We start from the raw sequence: 20504 nt of genomic DNA, 5'->3' as shown, positions 1-20504 counted from the left end.
AATTTCTCTGTGGCAGAGCATTTCTAAAGAATTTGCTAAAAAAAAATGGGATCAGTACATCTGAGGAAAAGATATTAGAAATGGCCATGACTGTTCAAATGGAATGTAACTTATAAATAGCTTTTAAATGGATGTTTGGCACTGGAATACATACCAGCTGCAGAAGAGGGTCTACGAGGAGTGGGTGGAGGTGGTCGGGAGGGCCTGGGAGGCCTAGCAGGCTTGAAGACCCCATTTGTGAGTAATGGAGAATCACTGCCATTAACAGTCCTGCTTTCACTGGATCCTGCATCCTCATAGCTTTCAAGGCCATTTGCATTAGCCCTTTATGTGAGAAAATAGAAACAAGAATTCTTAGGAATTTATATAAGATATTACAACTGAAAAGTTAACTATTACGGCTTTAAATAGAGAAAATTCTGAAAATCTTATAGGTTATAAACATTATACAAAACAGATACAATATCTGTACAATAGTTTTTGTACAATATCTTTACATATTTGTTATAGTAATAAACCTCTTCACAGAACAGACATACAACTATACAGATTTTAAGTTGGTTGCAGCATATCTAACAGGAAGCATTCAGAGATGAGTTTAAACAGGTGAAGAAAAGCAGGAGGCCACGTTTGGAAGGATGGAACAGGAATACTGGAAAGAGCAGAAGAGATGGGGATTGGAAATCTGTATAAAATTCTCAGTTTGCTTTCAAAACTTATTTTTTAATCAAATGATTTTCATATCAGCACGAACACATCTCATAAAAACTACAGATTTGTACTATGGTACTGATGAGAGTTTTCAGCATAACCTTAATAAATAAAGTAATCCGACAGTAAAGGAAATACTTACGAATTAAACACGAGTTTACGTAAAGGGAAATGAATACATGGAAAGCACAATTTAGAGTTATTTTCAGTATTTGCATGTTACTTTTTTGTACCAGATATTAGAATTGCTGCTGTGCAAACTAATCAGACCCTACATTTCTGAAAATAAAATTCTGTACAGGTACATTGTTCATTGATCACTATGGATGGGTCAGAATAAGTTTGCAACTAGTGGTCCACTGTAAATCTCATCTAGGGAATCATAACCAAGTATCTCTGTAATAAACATACTATTTGTACACTTGGAATTTTTTTATTCAAAATAAGAAAGAGGCTAGGAATAGAAGTTGTATTTCACAAGATATGTGGAATCAAGCCCAATTACATATATGTTTGACCTAAATATACAGCACTACTTTTGCTCTGCCTCATGATAATTTAAGTTACTATGTCTTATTGCCCCCCAAGAATTTAAAAATAAGTGAAAATAAGATCATGTGGTAATCAACAGTGATTTGAAATTTACTAGAGTTAAAGCCTAGTTTTTGCTCACTCCCAGAATATCTTACTCGGGTTTTGAACATTAAGGTCAAGAGCATTATATTTTATCCTCTTGCATATATTATCAAAATCAGCCGGCGGGTGGGGAGATGATGTATATAAAAATGTTATTTGATATATAGGAACACCTACGCTACCCACACATTCTAGAATCGGTTCATTATATAAGCAACACATAACTTTCCCAAGATAAACTCTCACTGAGCATCATATAATTGTAGCTGGTACAGAGATTGTGTAAGTAATTTAGATGTTCATATACAGTATTTGAAAAAACAGCTCTTGGAGGACAGAGAGGTCCTTCTGTTTGGGGGCATACAGAACATATTGCCTCAGCAGCAGAGATGGCTTTCAACATGTGATAGGATGAAAAGTACCCTTGGTACCTAAGAATGAAAAAGTATCCTTTACGCATCCGACTGGTTCAAAATGCAGTAGCTTGCCTACTGAACACAGTCAAGTTCAAAGTTCCAGTTCTTTGTCTTCAGAGCCAATACAGAACTGGCCCCAGATGTTGAAAGAGATAGTTTCAATAAAATCAAAGCATCCTACAAGAACTGTATTGTATTGGAACAATGGACACACTTATTTCAATTTAAGCTAAATCAAAAAGGAGCAGGATTACACTAAACCAAAATAAACATTTTTAAACCAAATTAAGAATATCAGCACGGGTTTGCACTGATTTAAATAAACCGGTTTAGTTAAACCAGAGCAGGTCTGTGTATAGACATGGCCCAAGACCTGGGAGGAGTAAGAACTGACCAAATCGGTTACACAGGCACAGCCTTGTGATCTCACAACCATTAATCTCAGCAAGGTCTGGAATTCAGTCAGTCATTAAGTACTTATCAGTTTAACAGTACAAGGCAGCAGAAGGAAACCTGGTTTGGTGTTTGGGGTTTTTTTTGTTTTTTTGGGGGGGGTAAGGGGGTGGAAGGGCGCTGTGAACCTCTTGGTCAAATGAACCCAAATTTGAATAACTAATAAGAACGGCCATACCGGGTCAGACCAAAGGTCCATCTAGCCCAGTATCCTGTCGTCCGACAGTGTCCCATGCCAGGTGCCCCAGAGGGAACGAACAGAATAGGTAATCATCAAGTGATCCATCCTGTCGCCCATTCCCAGCTTCTGGAAAACAGAAGCTAGGGACACCATCCCTGCCCATCCTGGCTAATAGCCATTGATGGACCTATCCTCCATGAACTTATCTAGTTCTTTTTGAATCCTGTTATAGTCCTGGCCTTCACAACATCCTCTGGCAAGGAGTTCCACAGATTGACTGTGCGTTGTGTGAAAAAATATCTCCTTTTGTTTTAAACCGGCTGACTATTAATTTCATTTGGTGATCCCTAGTTCTTGTGTTATGAGGAGTAAAAAATAACACTTCCTTATTTACTTTCTCAATATCAGGCATGATTTTATAGACTTTTATCATATCCCCCATTAATCATCTCTTTTCCAAGCTGAAAAGTCTAATGCTACCGTACCTCGGTTAGACAAACCAAATAGTAACTTTTAGGATTCTAGAGCATTTACAAGAGTAGAGCTTTAAAGCATGGACAATGGCAGAAATGGAAACTCTCTAGCATTTTTCTGTATTGGTGAAAAAAATATACAGAAAAAATACACTTTTTCTTAAATACCAGTCTCATTTTGGGTCTCCCAAAGCTTTTGTGGATGACACGTACTACTCTGGGTGTAACTCAACACACTGAAACCATTTTGACCCATATCACATCAATGGTTTAATCTCTAGCTCTGTGCAGAAAAATCCCACATAGAATGGAAAATTTTAGAGTAATGGCTATTGGGGATGGGGGGGATTTATCTCTGTAACCCCTACCTCGAATGACCTCAAATCTGGACTACTAACCTTACCCTGCACTCTCCTGCAGTCTACCTAACTTCAAAGGAATCCGACTGAGCATACTGATTTTAGAGTACTTAGAGAGGTTGACCTTTAAACAAAAGTCATAATGCAAGCTTAAGTATAATGGTGATGCTGCACTGCTATAATAATTTAACAGCAGTACATGAACAACTCAGGCAAGAAATGAACTCCTACCTTGTGTCGTTTCTTGCTCTGGAACCATCGTTCTGTGTGGGACCTTAAATACCAGAAAAAGAAAGACAAACTTATTTAGTGTCGACTTCAAGGTAGAAAATAGACTTCAACGCTCAGATTCATTTCTAACGTTGAGGCTGATTGAAGAGCACCTCCCTATTTGTGAAAGCTTCTTTCACACAAATCTGCGTACCAGTCACATTTTAAGCTATTATTACTGAGGAGCCCAAGAAAAGAGCAGTAATGCATTCTTTCCCCTCAAAGGTGTAACAACACAGATTCTGAATATTATTCAGCTATTGTGTGATATTGCCAACCGCACAAGCTCATCAATCATGAGAAATCACTTTTGTTTCCGGTCCCCAAGACAGACTCAAGCAACCTTCCACTGCCAAACTCCACCCTGTACACAGCTATTTTTAATGTTCTTCTCCCTCCGCTCTCCAGATGGCAGGATAAGACAGCAGAAAAAAAGCTGCACGTCTGGAATTTTTCCTTCCTCTGCTTCATGGATTCCTCCCTTGGTGACAACAGGTGTGGAGTTGTTTTTGCTAGGCCAGCTCTCTGGTACTCTCAAACTGGGCTCTTTCCCCATCGCTCTGTATGGTTATTCAGAGAGAACAGAGGAACTGTTGGTAGCTTTAGCAGCTGGCTACTCTCCAAGTAGACCAGCAGTTCCTGGTGCCTCAAACAGAACTGTAGCATATCAGCCTAAACTCCAGAGTTCCTTGTAGCTCCTCATTCAACTGCCTTGTACAAATCTGACCCCAAAACACAGCACTTGTGGTACTGTGAGTTGGGGGATGTTTAGGTTGGATATTAGGAAAAACTTTTTTACTAGGAGAGTGGTGAAGCACTGGAATGGGTTACCTAGCGAGGTGGTGGAATCTCCATCCTTAGAGGTTTTTAAGGTCAGGCTTGACAAAGCCCTGGCTGGGATGATTTAGTTGGGGACTGGTCCTGCTTTGAGCAGGGGGTTAGATTAGATGAGCTCTTGAGGTCCCTTCCAACCCTGAGATTCTATGAATTGCACATTAGTCTATGACCGGTTTCCACAGAGAAATATGAACCACATGCTCAGATATCACTATGATGGGAACAATATAAAAAAAATCTAGGTAGAAATAAGCACATACGTAAGGTAATATATTAATTTAATCAGATCAATCAAACAAGCAATTGTAATTCCAAGAAGGGAAAAACCATGACTTTATATATAGAATATTGCAAGTACTTTTCACAACTACATACATATCTATTCCCTTAGAGTGTATAATAAGAATGTATTGGTTATTCCCCTCCCCCTCCCCTCAAAAAAGAGCCCTTCATATTTTTGTTTTTACCTTGTTAGTTTCCAATAATATCTATATTTAAACAAATGCTTATTCCTCTACAGCCTGGCTCTTCCTATTTGATCCTGCAGTGAAGTTATAACACTGAATGTGTAACTTCTTAAGTCACCTGTAGGTCTGTGGATTGGGAGATAAGCAGGAGGATGACTATTTTTCTTGCAGGATCAGTAGAGGGAAGAGCTTTTATTCAAGGAAAGATCCAAAATAATAGTGTATCTTGATGCCTGTGGGGAGCGGGTGGGAAGTCAAACCTGGGACCCGAGCCTCCACTGCCTGAGATAAAAGACCGGGGTCTGTTAGCTCAAAACCTTTAGTGCAAAAATCTATATGCATGGTCCAGCTATTAGAGGGGGACAGAGCACCACAGTCTGTAAACCTGGGTTACAACAGTAAGTAGAAGACAAAGACATATGCATTTTCATTTATAAAACATTTTTTTTTAAATTAGAGGTCTTTAAAAAAATCTAAAAAAAAAATCAAATAAAGTAAAGCACGTTAGATATTTGTTTTCCTTCTTTCTCCTCCCAGCAAGCCTTTAAGAATAGGATAGCTGAAGTCTGCCAATAACATGAGGTGACTTTCTAAAACATTGGAAAGAATCCTTGATTTTATGCTTGACTTGTCTAAAAAGATTGAATAGTTAATGCATTGTCTCTATGAAGAATATCAAAGCAAAGTTTGTTTACTCTAATTTGAAGAAAAAAGGAACCTAAATGAAAACTATAATGAAGATTCTCTATCAATGAATCCGCTTCAATTAATTCATTTCACACATGACCAAGGCACAGCTGTGAAGAAGAGCACAAACGAGTAAGGAGCAATAACCAGAAGGAATAGCTGCCAAAAACAAGAAGGAAAATGAATGTCAACAGCATCTATTTTTAAAGGTATTTTTTGCTGAGTTATGAAAAGGCATGCATGAAATCTCAAGAAGTGTTGAGACCTATTGTTTCCTCTTGTCTTCACTGTTCTAAATCTAGGCTCTAACTTTTCTTAGGAAAGCAGAAATCTCTTTCAGAATTGAGAACTCAGCATTAGTCTCATTACTTTGGTAGAATAAGCCAGCTAAATCTTAGTTTTATATAGCCCTATATAAAGAGTTTAACGCCACCAAGTTAATCAAGGTGGACTTGACATTAGAAGACTGTTTTGGCAGATCTACTCCCATGCTATGGTACAGATAACGTTTGTACAGTGAAGACCTAACTCTGATAAAGGACTCACAAGTGGCATCATGGGCTTCATATTTACTTATTGTAACAAACATGCTCCACTTAAAAAGTATAATAATTTTTTTTTTTGACCGCTAGCCCTGCAAACTGAGCCTGGGCTATCCAGCTTATATAGCAATAATATTTAACACCTGTGCATCCGACGAAGTGGGTATTCACCCACGAAAGTTCATGCTCCAATACATCTTAGTCTATAAGGTGCCACAGGACTCTGCTCATTTTACTACTGACATTGGTGTAACTGTTTGGAACTTTACAGTTCCACTGATGACACATAAGATGGAAGAGATTCCAGCTCACTTAATCGTAGCTTTACAGGTTCTGTAGGATTAAAGGAGTAAAAAAAAATAAAAATAGAGAATTTATTTCATCACAAAAGTGAGACAATTTGAATCTAAATACACACAGGAAGTAGATCTGCAGAGTAAGGTGGTGTCATTTTAGGGCAGACCCACATTTTGAAAAAGCATAAAAAATTCTGCTAACCTCCAACTCTTAAAACAACATATTATGAATATTGCTACACTGATTTCACAATACAAGCCTCTAGATTATGTTCTGGTAGAAAGTGCATACTTGAAAGTGCTCATCTGAATACAGGAATATGCTGTTAGTTCAAAGAGCAGAGTTTAAAAAGTCATAGTTAATGCAGTTAAACTGCAGATTGTTATCAGATGCTGAGGGCAGAGTCCATCTGAAGTCTCTATGCAGTAGATAGCAGCTCCAACTCAAAGTACTGTGTCAGCTGCTCATTCTTTGAGATCCATAAAAAAAAGGGGGGGGGGGGGAAAGAGAACCATAGGGAAAGACAGACATGGATAAAATACAGTTAAATGACAAGAAGAGAGCAACTCCAGACACCCAAACAGCTGACTTTATAATCTACATAAATAAAAAGCCTTGGGAGGATATAAGAAACCCAAAGTGCCTAAATGGTTAGTTCCTAGGGAAAAAACATTTCATTTATTGATATTCTATAAACATGCAGACACTAGCTGCATAATAAAATAACTAGCACACTTGGCTATGAGTCTGTAATAATCTGTTCAGCTTTAAAAAATGAAACAACAAAATTCAGAAAACTGTGAATGAAACAGATGACACAGAAAGGAAAGTCAGACTGAACACTGGAATGAATCTTGAAATAAAATATTTTGAAGTCCTTTTATTCGGTTATTTTATGGATCACAAATTCAAACTTCAAAAGAAACAGAAAAGTTAATGGAAGAGTTCAGTCTTTACAAGAGTGCAATATAAGTGCTGTAAGTAATTATTATAAATAAATTGTACTATCTGCCAGAAAACAGCTTTAGATAAGCAGAGATTACATACCCTATTTACTTGAACAAACACTCACTTCTTATACTTGTGGCATCACCATTAGTTAGGAGCTCAGGATCTACCTGCATCCCATCCAGACAAACAGACAAGTCTCCTATCACCTCTGCTGGTTCTCGGTCACCGACAAGCTGCAATGTCACAACCACCTGCTCCACTAGAACAGAACGTACAGAAAAATTAGCAGCTCTCCTTTATGTTAACATATTATTACATTTTATTAAAGAAATTATCATAAATCTACAGGAAATAAATAGAATAGCTCTGAATCCCAATAGGAATAATGTTAATAATATTTATGCTTCTTGTAAACCGTCCTCCCAAACCTCCTGTAAATAGGTATCATTCCCTTAAAGATGAGGAGACTGAGGCAGAACAGTGAAGTGGCTTGAACACAGAGAGAACCAGTATTAGAACAGGGGTCAGGATTCTGGAGTTTCTGGCTCTTTTGTGTTTAGACTACTGGACCACACCTCTCAAACAACTTCTAGAGCTGACCTCCAAAACACCTTTAAGAACCAGAATTCATAATATTCCTCATGAAGTGCATATACAAGTTTTAGATACAGACAAGAATATTTATCCAGTCATTGAAAAAAAATATATTTAAAAACATTGAGCTTTTCTCTCTTGCATCTACAGAAGGAAGGGAATTTACTTTTACAGGCTAAGCCACTGCATTTAGTCACAATGGAACACAGTTTCAGAAAAATATCTTTGCAATATCACAACAGAATAGCTGATGTTACCTATAGCAAGAGTACCTAGATTAAGTTTCTTCCAACTTTAGCACTGTTACATGGGTACCAATAAGTCCTGCAATTACAGTACAGACAGTTGAAAGAACCAAAACAAACTATTTTTTGGAAGGCCAGAACAAAATGGAGCCAATGCACAGGTATGTGCAATAGTAATGTGGAGTCTCTGAGGAGGGTTTCTATAACACAGTACTCAATGTGCTTCTCTTTCCAAACAATGTGGAAGGTGCACATATTCAGCTACATAAGAAATCTGAGTCTTGTGAAATGATACAGCACCTCATCAATTTAAACAAACAAGCAAGCAAAAACACCCTTCATATGCATATTTTTGTGTCTGGTGCCAGGAACACGACTCAGACAGTGTTTAACTTTAAAATAATTATCTTCTGTGGTTTTTTTTTTTTTAAGTTATCTAATCTTCAGTTTGATTTTTCAGTCCCACATTCCACCTCTTACTCCACACCAGTGAGGTGTAAAAAACCATGTTTGTAATATCACTATAAAAACAGTGTATTATAAAGTAAGACTACACTGCATGATCAGCCAGAATGAAATAAACTGCAAGAGAAAGCTCTTAAATACCATCAGTAGACAAAAAAGAGCAATTATTCTTTAGATATATTCTTTAAATCACCACATTACTGACAAGGGTTAAACACAGCACCTTGAACTACCAAATAATGGAAGTATGGCAAATTTCATATAAACAAGGTAAATTTTTTTAGTTACATACTTACGTTTCATATTGTTTGATTTCAGTGTCTCATGAACCTCCAGAGTAGCACTACCCAGTAGAATATCAGACTTCAACGTCTGATGGCTCCAGACTCGAAAGTTTAATTTACTGACAGGAGTGACAATTCTGTTGGAAAAAAAACCATACAGAGAGCAGGACAATAGTGAACACTGGGCAAAGCATCACAACCAGACTGTAATACACATCAGCCTTTATTTAAAAAACAAAGTTTATTGAAAATAAAAATGATATTATTTAACTGGCACATCAAACTTCAAAGATTTTTTAAAATTATAACAGCTTAAAATGCATTAATTTTCTTGTTATGTGGATGATGGGAAAGCAAGATACCAAAGAGAAAGAGAAGTCAAAATGGTTACTAAAACTGTTCATGCTTGGGTCAGAAAGTGGAGATGGTATGCCCCCTATGCTCAGAAACAATCAACTTAATCATACTTGTGTGAAAATTGACTATTAACTATTACAATCAACACCTAAAATTGCTATAACCAAAATTTAAGAGAAAAATATTTTTTATTCCACTTTTTTGTTTTGTTTTTAACTTTATGTAGGTTCAGTTTTACTGTTTACCTTGCACGGTCCTGTGTGAACTTTTCATACAGCAAGAGGGGAGAGAATATTTTTTCAGAGAACAAAGCCATTGTAAAACACTAAAATTGGCAAGGGGCCTGCAGGAGAGGGTTAGTACTCAAAACTACTTTTAATATTTTGAAACGTTGACTAGATTTCAAGTGATTATGTCCCAATGTGCACTTCTGTGAAAATGCAAAGGTCTAAATTATCACATATTTAGTCCACACTGCTGTGATGAAAGTGAAAGGAACTGGGACTCTATGAAAAGTGGTTGCCATAAACTGATATAGTATTTTGCACTACCATGCTTTTGACTACAAAATGAAATAAAGTTATCAGGAGAATCCCTTTCTGAGTAATAGTAGGAACCTTCATGAACAGGGTCTTCTTCTCTTTGATATGACAGTGATATACACTTAACCCTAAATTCACTCCCCCAAAATTCCCAGAAGTGGAGTGAGTGTATTGCTTTTACAGCATTCTAAGCTCTTGCTGGCCTTGAGGTATGGATCTCAAGTCTATCCTAAGTAATTCCCACTGTAGAATACAAATGGTCACTACAGCATCTGCCACAATGTCTAAAGCAACCTGAATGCAATCATAGAATGTAGTGAGCAATTTACCTGTTCACTCTCACCTGTTCCCCTCTCCCTCCCCAAAAGACTGTTTAGAGCAAAACAAAGGAAATCCACTTTTTAAAGCGTACACAAAAACTGAATAAATCCAGTGGTTCATGAAAAGTGCTACATTAATAACCCTGGAGACAAAAGTTTACCACAGAAAAGGTGCAGCACCAACAGTGGCAATGCAAGTTTTTCTCACAATGTGCTGCCAATAGGAAAATTTATCTGTGCCCTACCAAATATTTCCTTTCTTGGAGTAATGAGGTCCACAGAGCCATGACATTTGGGGCCTCTGCTCTATGCAGCCCCGGAGGCAGAACAAACCTCTCAATCAATGGCAGGGGAGATGTGACTCTACCTCTATGAAACTGCCAGCTCAGACACTTCTATAAGCCTAGGAAATGTCTAACCATTCTATATCAGAAAGGAAAATTAAGCATTAAGATTAAATAGAACAATCTTCCCACAGATCAATGAATAACAAAGTTGAGTGCCAATTAATAATCCCATGTCTTTCCACAATTTATTGCCCAGTCAGGGTGGGTTTAATCTGTGGACCTCATTATTTTAAGAAAGGAAATTTTCAGGTAATGCATGGATACATTTTTCTATTCTTATCTGTAGTGAAATGACACTGGGATTTTCATAGCGTCCACTCAAGCTGAGGAGGGAGGAATGATAGACACGTGTTATAGGTATGTATTTAAAATATATCAGTTATGTGATGTCAAAGAGGGTAACCCTTTCCTAACAGTCACTGGGATATTACAGCAAGGAGCATCCGTCAACCAAAGGCAGCATCAGATGACTGGATTTCCAGCTTGTAGAATTTGGAGAAGGTATGAACAGATGAGCAGCTGGTTGCTTTACAGATTTCCTCGTATGAGGCATATGATCTTTTTGACCATAAGCTTGCCATAGCTATGAGAGAGTGAGCTCTGATTTTGGAAGATGGAGTTACGCTTTTTCCTCTGCATGCTTCTGATATACAATAGTTTAGCCACCTGGAAATGGAAGATTTTGAAGCCTTCTTTCCCTTTTGACACCGAATGATAAAGCAATACACAAAAGCATTTGCCTTACTGAGCTGTGCAGTGGATATGTTACTTGGAACACCCACAGAGTTCTCAAAGTATACCACAAGTATCAGAGGGATAGCTGTGTTAGTCTGGATCTGTAAAAGCAGCAAAGAATCCTGTGGCACCTTATGGACTAACAGACATTTTGGAGCATGAGCTTTCGTGGGTGAATACCCACTTTGTCGGATGCGGCATCCGACAAAGTGGGTATTCACCCACGAAAGCTCATACTTCAATACGTCTGTTAGTCCATAAGGTGCCACAGGATTCTTTGCTGCTTTTAAAGTATACCACAGTTTCTCTTTGGGGTGAGATGGAGCTGTGCAAAAGGAAGGAAGGAATGACAATTTCTTGTGCTTTATGACCCTGGAATCACTCTTTGGAAATAAAGGGCAGGGTCAGTTCTGAGTATCTTTATGGAAGGCGCAGCATTGAGTTTCCAGGAAAAGAACTCCCAACTCAGGTACCCCATGAACTGACATGGATGCTATCAAAAAGGCTACCTTAATGGCTAGAAAGTAATGAGACACCTTCCTGAATGGCTCAAATGGAAGGTCTCAATTGGCACTGGGAACCAGGTTAAAATCCCATGAAATAACTCTGTGCTCCTCCTCAAGAGGCTGTAGAAGAGATGCTGCTCTCAAATAAAAAAAATAAAAAATAAAAAGTTTGGGTACCTGGGTAAGATGAAATCTACTACCTGCCTACTGCACTAAGGATGCTAGACAAAGCAGCACCTTGAGGTCTGAATTTCAGAACTGCAAGGCCTAATCTAAGTCCATCCTGAAGAGAATCGATGGAGACACATCATGTAGGGGTGAGACCCTTGTCCTGGCAGCAAGGGATAGAGCTCAACCACGCTCTTGAATTAATTGAGTTAGATTTCTTTCTGGAAAATAAAAGCATGCATATTACCTGTCATGAACAACCTTCTTGACTTAAGACTCTCCATTCAAGAGCGACGCAGTTAGGCTTAGACGGTCTGGATTCAGATACATGATTGGCCCTTGTAATATCAGATCCCATCCAGATGGAAAGAGTATGGGAAGTTTTTGTGTCATGCTGAGGAGGTCTGAGAACCAAAACCTCCTTGCCCCATACAGGGCTATCAGAACTCCAGTGCTGCAACTCACAGAAATGCTACAGACGATCAGGAGAGGGGAGGGGAGGCCAAGAAGAGAAGACACAGAAACCTTGTGATTTAAGTGGGAGGTAAACAGATCTGTTGCTAGAAGATCAAATTCTTTCACCAGGAGATTAAATGCCTCTGGGTATACATCCAATTCTAAATTATCTCATTTTTGCATGCTGAGCCAGTTGGCCATGATTCTTTTTCCCTTGGATGAGAAAGGAGTGAATTGGCTGCAGATTCTCTCCTTTTCAAGTTATCAAGAGATAAGCTTCTCTTTGACCAGCAGTAGTCCTTGTTCTGCTATATCTGTTGATGTATGAATGGCTGACGTGTTGCCTGTTATGATGAGCACAGGAGGGAGTCCAGATATGGGAGCAGAGATTTGACACCATATTGGATAGCCATGAGCTTTCACCAGTTTATAATGTGCTCATTCTTTTACTTGGACCACGTTTCTTGATCTCACATGAGCACCCCATCTCTGCAGGCCTGCACAGTGGTGGTAACTTTCCAATGGGGAAGCCCAACTTGAATTTGCTTGGACTCATTCACCACTTGAATTACCTGCAAATCCAGCTGGGGAGAGACACCTATCTCTCAGTGAAGGTAAGAGAGAGTTCAGGGAGGTATAAGAGGAAGCCCTGTAGTGGCCTCATGTGAGCACTGGCCCTCTAAGAATGTCTTTTCAAGTCACCATTGATGTGTATGAATGGATACATCCCTTAAGCAGTTGATGGTTTTGATAATACTCCTTAGCTTCTCCCATATTTCCTGCAACAAAAAACTTTGTGGAGGACATTGTCTGTCTCCACTCTATGACGGGGAATCTGCTGAGACTAATGTTAACTGACTCAGTCTGCAGCACCCTTATTGTCAGGGTGGTGCTATCCATAACCCTAGTTTTGGATAAGGCTCAGATAAGAAATTTGTCCAGGAAGAGGAAGACATGGATCCTCTCCTGGCTGAGAGCAGCTATTAACACTACTAGCACTTTTTGTTGCTAAATCAAAGGACAAGCACCTGTACTGGTAGTATTGTGCTTCAAAAACAAAACATAGGTGCCTCTGTGAAACGGTAATTGAGCTATGAGATAGGCATTCTTCATGAAGTTCCTTTTGCTGATGGTGGCCAATACGGATTTCAAGCTCTCCATATTGAATTTTGATTTCTTACTTGATCTATTGAGATATTCAGGGTCAAAAACTGTTCTGTGGCCTTCTGAAATTTTTTAGTTTTGGGGAGATGGGGAAGGAGACTAGGCTCAGTCTGGAATAAAGGCCTTGTTTCCTCTGTAGAGGGCCTGATTCTATTAATTCCATTCATAGGATAACAAGGAAGGTTATCTGCATGCCCCTGCTCCTCTCTGTAACTCGGGGAGAAGCCCTCAGGCCATGTGATTTTTTTTTCTTCTTTTTAGGTGGAGAGGGGCCATACTTGAATACTGTCCAGCAACGTTATATTTATGTATTTAATACTGTTGACCTAATGTCCCCTGATTGTCTCAGTCCCCTATTTCAATTATGAAAATTATGCCTGCCTTTACTTGGCTACCTGTGAAGGTCGATACAGTTAGGTGGCTACTCTTTCAGATAAAAATCTCTCCCAGTTAGAAACTATGAGTCCCTGACCACCAGAAAAATAGGTACATTTATCTCAAGTAGCGATACCAGGATAAATTTTGACAAGTGCACACTAAGGAACCTTCTGGCTTTATGAATGGAAGGGGGTGGGAGGGGAAGGGAGAGAACAGAAATAAATAAAGAGTGGGTCAAGAGACCCTTACTGCCTGCTGGTTCTTTCCCATTTGTAATGCTATCCCTCTCTGCCCTCCAAAGCCACTTGCTAGAGGGGAGGAAGTGGAGAGGCACTGTAACTTGCTACAGAATCAAGGAACAATAACCTGGACATTAGGGCATGGTAATCCACAGTAACTGAGAATGACAACTTGACACTTTCCCAGTCTTTTACAGAGGGATATGTGGAGGCTATAGCTTGACTAGGGCATCTGTAGACCTTTAAGTTCAATTTACCAAACTCTGTATACCCATACCTGAAAGAGTCTGCTTGGGAGTTTTGCCTACATATATATTTTAATACTTGATTCTCTAACTTTGATTTGGACTGCTGGCCTTCCTTCCATAAGGAGGGAGAATTCCCTTTGTGAGGGTGTGTACGTTAAGAGGCCTGATTTTTTCAGCATTGTTCTGTCATATTCCACACTGTGAGGGTGAGCTGAGAATCATGGCTTTTTTCCTGCTAACCTCTGTAAAATACTTTGACATTGTTTCTACTGCTAAAACCCACATGTGAATCCTGACTATTATACTCATCTTCCTGGTACTCACCTATCCCGTCCAGTCCATTCAAAAAACACCACTGCTATAAAATAAATAAGGGCTACCTATCCTGCTACTCATCACCCCTTCCCCTTAATTCCATCAATTGTTTATACTTTGTTCCACTTCACGTTCAGTCTTCTCTTCTCCAGCAAGGCTCTACTATGCTGTCTTCTTTAGGCACTGTCTAACATAAGAAAATTAAGATCCAGAGAGGGGGAAAAAAATAATAAGAGGTAGGTTACCCTGGAAAAACAGTATTCACCTCCTTATACTTCTTGCAGTCTAACATTTTTTTTTGTCGTCCTTTCTGCCCACTACTGCCTGATGTCATTTTTGCTGTGCTATTGGTCTGACGTAGACTAATTTCTTAGGAGGAAGGGACGTGCTCTTTTTATAGGTCCTTACAACACTATGAACACCTCAATACAAATTCCAGCTCATGTGGTCATGCCTTAACTTTTTACTGATTCCACTCACATTCTATTGAAATAACAGCAGCACAGAAGCTCTTTAGAGGAAGGGTTAAGCGACATTAAAATACTATCATCTTATTTTGGCCTCTTTTCTCCCCTAAGGTAGCATGGAAGAGAACAATTAAATTGCACACATTTCTACTAGTTTTAGAATAGGGTGACCAGACAGCAAGTGTGAAAAATCGGGACGGGGGTAGGGCCTGTCCCTATAAAATCAGGACATCTGGTCACCCTATTTTAGAACGTCCAAGGAGAAAAAAAGTCATTTGTGGCTATCACAGCAAACTAGCAGTTAGAGCTGACCAGAAAAACACCTTTTCATCAGTATTTGTCAATTCATTGTAATCTAAATGTTTCACAAAGACTGTTCCATTTTGACAAAATTCTGACAGGATCCAGTAGAATTATGAAAGAAAACTGTCTGGTTTCCTGCAAAGTTGCCTGCCTGCTTCCTTGGCAGCATGTCTTATGGGGGCCCAACATCCTGGAAGCACCAACTCCCAGGTCCTCAGCAGCCCAGGCTCCCAGAGACCACAGCTTTGGGGCAGCCCACCAGATGGACTGCCAGAGAATTGGGAACCCTAGGGTTCCCAGGGTCCACAGCTCTGGGACAGCTCACCAAGCAGACTGCTCAGGGCTCCATTTCCTTTCACAGATAATTTAGAGATTTTTGGTTTTCATTCCAAATTGGAACTAAATCAAATTCTGAAATTTCAAAAAATGTACACAAAACAGGTTATTTATTCTCTTCCCGGCTCTACCAGTAGTTTTAGTTTACAATTCAAGTACAGTGGATCTGCATACAATGTGGACTGCACAGGGCCAATGTGCAGAAATGCTCATGCATTGATGTGTGTTGGGTGGCAGACCTGGAGAGTGAAAATACTTTGCATCTTGTATTTTAAAAAGCAGGGTGTCAAGATTAAAAAACAAAAAACAGATTCTGCTATACAACTGGCTCCTGCAGTCTTAGTGTTTTAATGTACATAAAACAAACAGGTCTTGTTTTCTTAAGAATGGCTCTTCAGTGCTGCAGTACAAACCAAATAAAGGGAAAAAATTAACTTTGCATCCTGAGTCAGGCACAGATATGGAATATTCTCCTACTAACCAGGGTGTTCCCAGGTTCTCTAAAGGGGCCTTATAATGCAATATTTCTGGAACATAAGTGCTATCAGAAATACTAACAGCTGCATACAATTTCTGTTGATTCCAATGTTCCAAATGATGCATTCTGGGGCATTTCTAGAGAACTGGATTTCATGAAAGATAAAGAAGTTCTCTTTTGCGGGTACACAAGGAATTTCACACTTGCATTGGAGGTTGGATCTTTGCAAGTAGGAGTCACCGAAAAGCATGCTTTAAAATATAACCTGCTATAAAACTAATAATGACACAACGAATAGCTGTGTATTGAAACCACAGTCCAGAATTTTGAGATGACAACCCCTACACCACCAGTAAATATGTACTGAACAAGTGAACATGGGACAGTGTCAGCTCGATCACAGATTTCCTTACTTTTGGTAGATCATGTCAAAAAGCAGATTTATTGGCATATCAGGTGTGCTAATATGGAATGTATTCCTGTGTTAACAGTGCATCCCTTCCATGCCACATAAGTTAACACACAGCATTTACATAAATGCTCCATACTATAGCAGCCGTATCACAGTACCACCTTTTCTTTAATATGAAAAGAACAGAACACAGTTTAGAAATGAGGCTTTACATTAATTGCCTATAACGTAATAATTATTAAATTTCATATATTGTTCTATAAAACAAAAACAGCTCCAAACCTACACTGTAAGATGTTGCTTCCACTTCGGACTATTTGTATTGTTGCATTTTTCTGTCTTCTTTGACTGTCCATCTACTGAGACTTCCACATAAGGGCTAGGTCCAAACCATTTATTTTTATTTTCTTTTAATTTTGCTGAGATAACTGTTAAAAAAGGGGGAAAACAATGAATATTTTATTCTATTCAATAAGCTATCAGTTAAAAATGCACTTTGAAAACTAGCTGCATTCCTGTAACAAACTAATTTGTTAAAAAATGCATCCAACATTGTTCTCCTTAGTATAGAAAGTAGCTATGGCTGTAATAACCTAAAATACACGGACATGTAATACAGCTCAAATAAAATAAACCCCACAAGATTACTGCACAAGAATTATCTTTACCTTGAACTAGATTCACTAGTATGCTATATCACACTTGTGTACTGTGATTTCAAATCAAAGAAGAATTTGATGCAGACACTGGATTTGAAGAATTCAGCTGGTCTGAGAGGAGAAAGATCAGTGCTCCAACACTAGCTGAGTATATGAAAGTCTTCTCACACTAACATGGCTAGAAGGTTACAGCTACAGCTGACCTCCAGGAAGCTAACGCGTGTGGTGTCTCCAGCACGTACTAGTTAAGGCAGCATGCTGCCCTCTTCAAAGAGATTGCAATGTTCAGACCCTGCTTCATACTTCTGCTGCCTGCCTTGATTCATCCTACCCTGTCTGGATAAGATGGCACTGGTAATTGCTTAGGAGGACTACAGTAGAGATTTCACCCGTGCATTTAAAATGCACATCCAAAGACAAGTAGGTTTTTTTGTGATTAGAACAAACAACAAAATTTGCACTAACTTTTACCAGTCTCTTTACACATTATTAAACACTTTAGTGGCTTGTCAGTTTCCTTATAACATTATTAGATATGCATATGGGTACAATGCCAATCTCTTCAGAGACAATTTGACTTGAAGACCTGTACGCACTTAGGAACAGATGAATTCATGTTATCTGCAAGTTCATTACCTGAACATCCATATTTCCTCTAGTCTATTACTATGACAATGGGACTCCACTATTAGAATGTGAAGCTCACTGACTGAAGCTCTTGGTTAGCCAAAAGGTCAGAGGGGTCCCTTAAAGTATGAAATAAGGCACGCGAAATCTTCTATATAGGAAACTTTATAATCAGAATCCTTAAGTGTTTAAACTCTACAACATTTAGTAGCTGTGCAGCAACCCATATTTACTCTTAATTATTCAAAGGGAATTAATGTCACTCCATGGCATTTAGATAAAAACCGGTTACTTACCTGTACTGTATCTGTTGTGCTGCAAGATGTGATGCTATCAGGGACCTGGGTCTTGAACCCTGGTCCACAGGGCTCTTTGGAGCCAGCAAGTTTCAACTTATCACCCGGGATGTGCTAACTTTTGGCAAAATAGGAGCTGAACTCAGACCGAGGACCTCAATCCTGGAAGCTGACTGGCAGAATGCTGGGAATTCTGATTGGTCCACAGTTCCTATTTAAACTGGGAATGGGAAGTTGTCCATGCAACTGGAGCCTACCTTGCTCTGGACTATGTGCCTTGTACTTCCTGCTCCTGCTCCCCTGGCTTGATTTCCTGGTATCCTGACTTGGTCTGACTCTGGTTATCAAGCTGTGTTTCCACTCTCAAGTTTGTCTCCTGCTCCTGATCTCCTGGTATCTGACCCAGCCAGACTCCTGCTCTGAGCACTAAGTCAGACTGTCCATGTTCCGGTTGTGACAAATGCAGATGTGTATTCCATGTAGAAGTGAGCACATCCAGCACACCAAAGCTGGAGAACTTTGCCTGGCAGTACCAGTAGGGGCCTGGCTTACAGCCTGTGGCCCTAGCCCCTACCCTGGCTTTGTAAGGACCGTGCCACCCCAAACCTGTGCAGTCAAGATGTTTGGCTGCGTGTGCTCCCTCTGTGTTCAGTCAGTTCCTTCACACTGAATTTTAAGAGTGCAGACAGGATGTGTGGTGAAACAATATGTCTATGTCACATCTTGACCAACAATCATTACAGACCAGGTATGTAACTGTTTTTTTTTTTTAACCTCTGAGTAAATGCAGCCATGAATTCCATATAGGTGACTCCAGGACCAGCTCCAGCTTTTTTCCCGCCCCGCCCAGAGGGGAGAGAAAGCCGCAATTGGTAAAAGGAGAGCTTTTCTCGCCGACACAGCTAGCACCTCTCTCAGAGGTGGAGTTATTATGCCGATGGGATAGCTCTCTCCCATCAGCCTCACCTGATGCACTACAGCAGCACAGCTCTACCGCTTCCAATGCAGAATAGCCCTTAGAAATGGCATCAACGTTGCCTTGGCCTTTGTGAAATAAGCTCACACCCTTGAGGAGGCACAGTCTGAGCTGCTACTTGCCCCTTCATTCGGTCCACACATGAAACAAATAGACGAGATGAAGAACAGAAAGATTATATTCAGGTGAAAAGCTAAACATCGCCTGACATCCAATGTGTGAAGAAGTTGCTCATCTGGGGTTGAATGCATCTTAGGAAAGAACACTGGTAGATAAATAACTCGATTCAAGTGAAACTGAGAAACCACTTTAGATAAAAACGTGGGGTGCAGCTGCAGGGTTACTTTGTCTCTGGAAAACTGCATGTAAAAGAGGCTCTGCCATCAAAGCCAGCAACTCTCTTTGCACATGTTATCATTACAAGGAAAACAGTTTTCTGACACAGAAGGGAGAAAGACGTTGTCAGAGGCTCGTACACAGGTCCCATAAAAGCTGCTAAGGCAGTATTAAGGTCTCACAAAGGAACCAGTTTTTTAGTCAACAGGTGGAGACAAGCATTTCCCTTTCAAGACTCTCACCACCCTGCAGTTTGAACACACTGACTTTCCATGGATGAGTGGATCAAATGCCAAAAATCACTTCCAGGTGCACTGTCGATGAACTAAGTGCAAGACAAAAAGACTGAAGGCGTCACAGGTAGTCCAAGATGTTCTCAATACAAGCCGTCTTTGGTTGAACTCACTGAGCTAGCAATCACATCGACAACCACTTCCACTTGGCCAAACAGACCACTCTAGTGCAAGGCTTCCTACTACTAAGCAAGATTTGCCAGACCACCTCCATTGTTCCTCCATCTCATGTAACCATGCAACATCCATGCTGTGAGATGCAGGGAACTGAGCACCGGATGCAAAATCTGACTGATGCTGAGTCAGGAGATTGGGGGTGAAAAGGAATAGATATGGGAGGCTGACCTGATAAAGTGAAGAGGTCAAAGAACCAATATTGTCTCAAGTATCAGAGGAGTAGCTGTGTTAGTCTGTATCCACAAAAACAATGAAGGGTTTGGTGGCACCTTAAAGACTAACAGATTTATTTGTGCATAAGCTTTCATGGGTAAAAACACACTTCTTCAGATGCAAGTGGTTTTTTACCCACGAAAGCTTATGCCCAAATAAATCTGTTAGTCTTTAAGGTGCCACCTGTCATAAACAGATAGCTAAGGGTTAATGTCTCTTTCACCTGAAGCACCTGACCAGAGGACCAATCAGGAAACCGGATTTTTTCAACTTTGGGTGGAGGGAATT

The 20504-nt window shown here is 39.7% G+C and overlaps 1 protein-coding gene across 1 annotated transcript in view; it reads right to left on the bottom strand.

Annotated features, from left to right (window-relative positions):
* The window catches only part of ITCH (itchy E3 ubiquitin protein ligase), a 119995-nt gene that overhangs the window by 50694 nt on the left and 48797 nt on the right, over positions 1–20504 (bottom strand). Inside the window, exons 3-7 of the mRNA XM_050917296.1 lie at positions 16926–17067; positions 8881–9005; positions 7402–7539; positions 3461–3503; positions 155–324 (exon numbers count right to left, since the gene is read on the bottom strand). Of these exons, the coding sequence (XP_050773253.1) occupies positions 155–324; positions 3461–3503; positions 7402–7539; positions 8881–9005; positions 16926–17067 (618 nt within the window). The remainder of the gene's footprint in view (positions 1–154; positions 325–3460; positions 3504–7401; positions 7540–8880; positions 9006–16925; positions 17068–20504) is intronic.

This window comes from Gopherus flavomarginatus, chromosome 11 (assembly GCF_025201925.1).
Source record: "Gopherus flavomarginatus isolate rGopFla2 chromosome 11, rGopFla2.mat.asm, whole genome shotgun sequence".
NCBI lineage: Eukaryota > Metazoa > Chordata > Testudines > Testudinidae > Gopherus > Gopherus flavomarginatus.
Note: the sequence above shows the minus strand (reverse complement) of the source record. Positions and strands in the feature narration are given on the sequence as shown.